This window comes from Artemia franciscana, chromosome 1 (assembly GCF_032884065.1).
Source record: "Artemia franciscana chromosome 1, ASM3288406v1, whole genome shotgun sequence".
Lineage (NCBI taxonomy): Eukaryota > Metazoa > Arthropoda > Branchiopoda > Anostraca > Artemiidae > Artemia > Artemia franciscana.
In genome coordinates this window covers 50,918,861-50,921,325 of record NC_088863.1, presented here as the reverse complement: position 1 = coordinate 50,921,325, position 2,465 = coordinate 50,918,861, and the positions used below count along the sequence as shown (strand labels likewise).

At 34.4% G+C, this 2,465-nt stretch overlaps 1 protein-coding gene across 1 annotated transcript; it reads left to right on the top strand.

Annotated features, from left to right (window-relative positions):
• Positions 1-1,273: 1,273 nt before the first annotated feature.
• Positions 1,274-1,741, top strand: LOC136033211 (uncharacterized). Its single transcript, XM_065713959.1, has one exon. It carries the CDS (start codon positions 1,274-1,276, stop codon positions 1,739-1,741), a length of 468 nt encoding a protein of 155 aa, XP_065570031.1.
• The last annotated feature ends 724 nt before the right edge of the window (positions 1,742-2,465 follow it).

Sequence of the window (2,465 nt, the reverse complement as noted above, 5' to 3'; positions counted from 1 at the left end):
CAGTATTAAGCGACAATGGTCCTAATTTCGTATCAAAAGTAACCGAGGATTTAATGTGTTTTTTTCAAATAAATAAATTGGCAACGACCCCCTACCACCCCCAAGCGAATGGAAAAATTGAAAACCGGCACAAGCTATTCTCTAATATTTTAGGGATTTACACTAAGGGTGATAGAAGAAATTGGCACGAAACTTTACCTTATTTAACGAATGTGATTAATACAGCTTACTCCCCAGTTATACGTGATAACCCATTTTATATATTATTCGGACGAGACTTTAGAAGCCCCTATAATGACATTATAGAGTCAAGACAAGACTATAATGACTCTGAAGATTATAAGCAAGAATTTATCAATAGAATGAGAAAAATTTATAAACTTGTCAAACAAGAAATAGAAAAATCAAAAATGAAACAACAGGCCAAAAATATCCAAAATGTCAAAGTTGAACTCGATTTTCAAGTAGGAGATTGCATTTAATTAAAAAATGAAAACAAATCGGACTGCAAAAAGCTCTCTGATCGATATATCAGACCCTACAGAATAATTAAAAAATGATAATAACGTTACATTTAAACTATTAAAACCAAAAACGGGAAAAATCTATAAAACGCATGTTAGTCGTATAAAAAGGGCAAGATTCACAGAAGCATGGACCCCTCAACCTTCAACATCGAATACCTCGGAAGACGAAAATGAACCACCTCGCTCTAGACTAAATGAGCTTAAACCTTTTAATTTTAAACAAGGATATTTTGAGAATAGTAGTGATGAGGAGAAATTTAATGAATTTCTAATGATGACAAATATGGTTAAGCCCAAAAGAGTACCCCCGTCACGCAGAGACGGAGGAAAACCGACTCATCTTCAAATGAGGAGTGAGAAGCATTAGACTATACGATTTTTCCATAGACACAATTTTTCCCAGATAGAATATCATCCCTTTATTCTCCAAAACGTTTCCCCGACAATTTGGTACACCCTGTCACACCAATAGACATACTTTTATCGTTACACGGTGAATTAAATATGGCTATACAGACTCCTGGGGACATAGAGTCAGAAAGGGTCAATCAGCCCCAAAGACAAACATTACGAGAAGCAATGGATCTTATTAATGATCCGATTAAGACTAGACAAAGTACATTTAATGCTAGTCCGGCACGGGTGAACAACAGTATCACAACATAACAATATCAAAAGCAAAACCAAAGGACTGGGTTTCTTGGAAGGAAACCATGATGCAATCAATTCCTCATCCCCCCGAGGATATGGCTTTCAAGCAATGGAGGCACCCCAAGAAAACATTTGAATCCTCCCAAAGTTCCCAAGAATCCTTCAATTCTCCCGAACCAAGAAATCAACAAGACGAGTCAATCAGTAAACCCTCTACTTCGCGAGGAGAAGAAATTTATGAAGGACAAGCAGGGTCGACACCTAAATCTCAAACTTCTTCTTCAAATGAACCAGAAACTAATTCTACAAGTACTAGTTCCTCAGATACTGACAATGAATCAGATGCAGATAAGCTCAAGGACTCAGAAGGGACAAGACCACATAGTGCCACTGCCCAAGCTAAAATGGCGCAACTAAAACGTCAGAAATTCCTTAAGAAACAATATAAAAAATTTGACTTAATATCGCTAGCGAAGCCAAAGAAAAAAACTGAGTCAACTGAAGAAAAAGTAACAACACCATCAGGCCGAGTTGTCAAAAAACCAGATAAATTAGATTGTTAATAAGCAATCTATTAGCCTGGGGTAAAATAAAAATAGTTTTTTATTGAAAAATCGAGATAATTCAAAAAAAAATTATATTTTAAAACTATATTAAAAAAATTAATTTTTATCGCCAAGAAACCACCCCGTAATAAAATACCCCTAAAGAAAATACTTTTCAGGAAGTCTGCTAAGACAAAATTTGAAAAATTGGCCTGCTTTGTCAAAAAGCGCTCAATATTGCAAGTAGGTCCTGAATTATTTTTTCTAACAAGAATAATCATAAAAGTGCAACTGTTTTGTTAACATATTCTACCGCAAAAATAATTCCTTAACGTAAAAGCTTATTAACACCACTATAACTAACACTTGCCCTACAGGAGTCGCTGCTCTTATCTAACGTAAGATTAAAATATTGCAAAACATAAAGGCCTATAGAGATAACCATCAAACAATAGTCAATTAAAGTTCATCATTAGCCTTAAACAAAAAAAATAATAATAAATTACAAATAATCAAGTGACAACGAGCGTCCTCGTGAATTGTGGTCGAAACCAAACTTGTTCCAATTTGCTTATACAATAATTTTTTTAATTATCATTCCCATATTCCTTTTGGGCATATTCTTGGTTCGTTTTTTTGCTATTAAATAAATTTAGTGGCATCGAACAAATTAACTTTTAGCTAAAAAAAGTCATTAATACAGCTATAACTTGCGATACCTAACAGGCATTTACATTTGGCA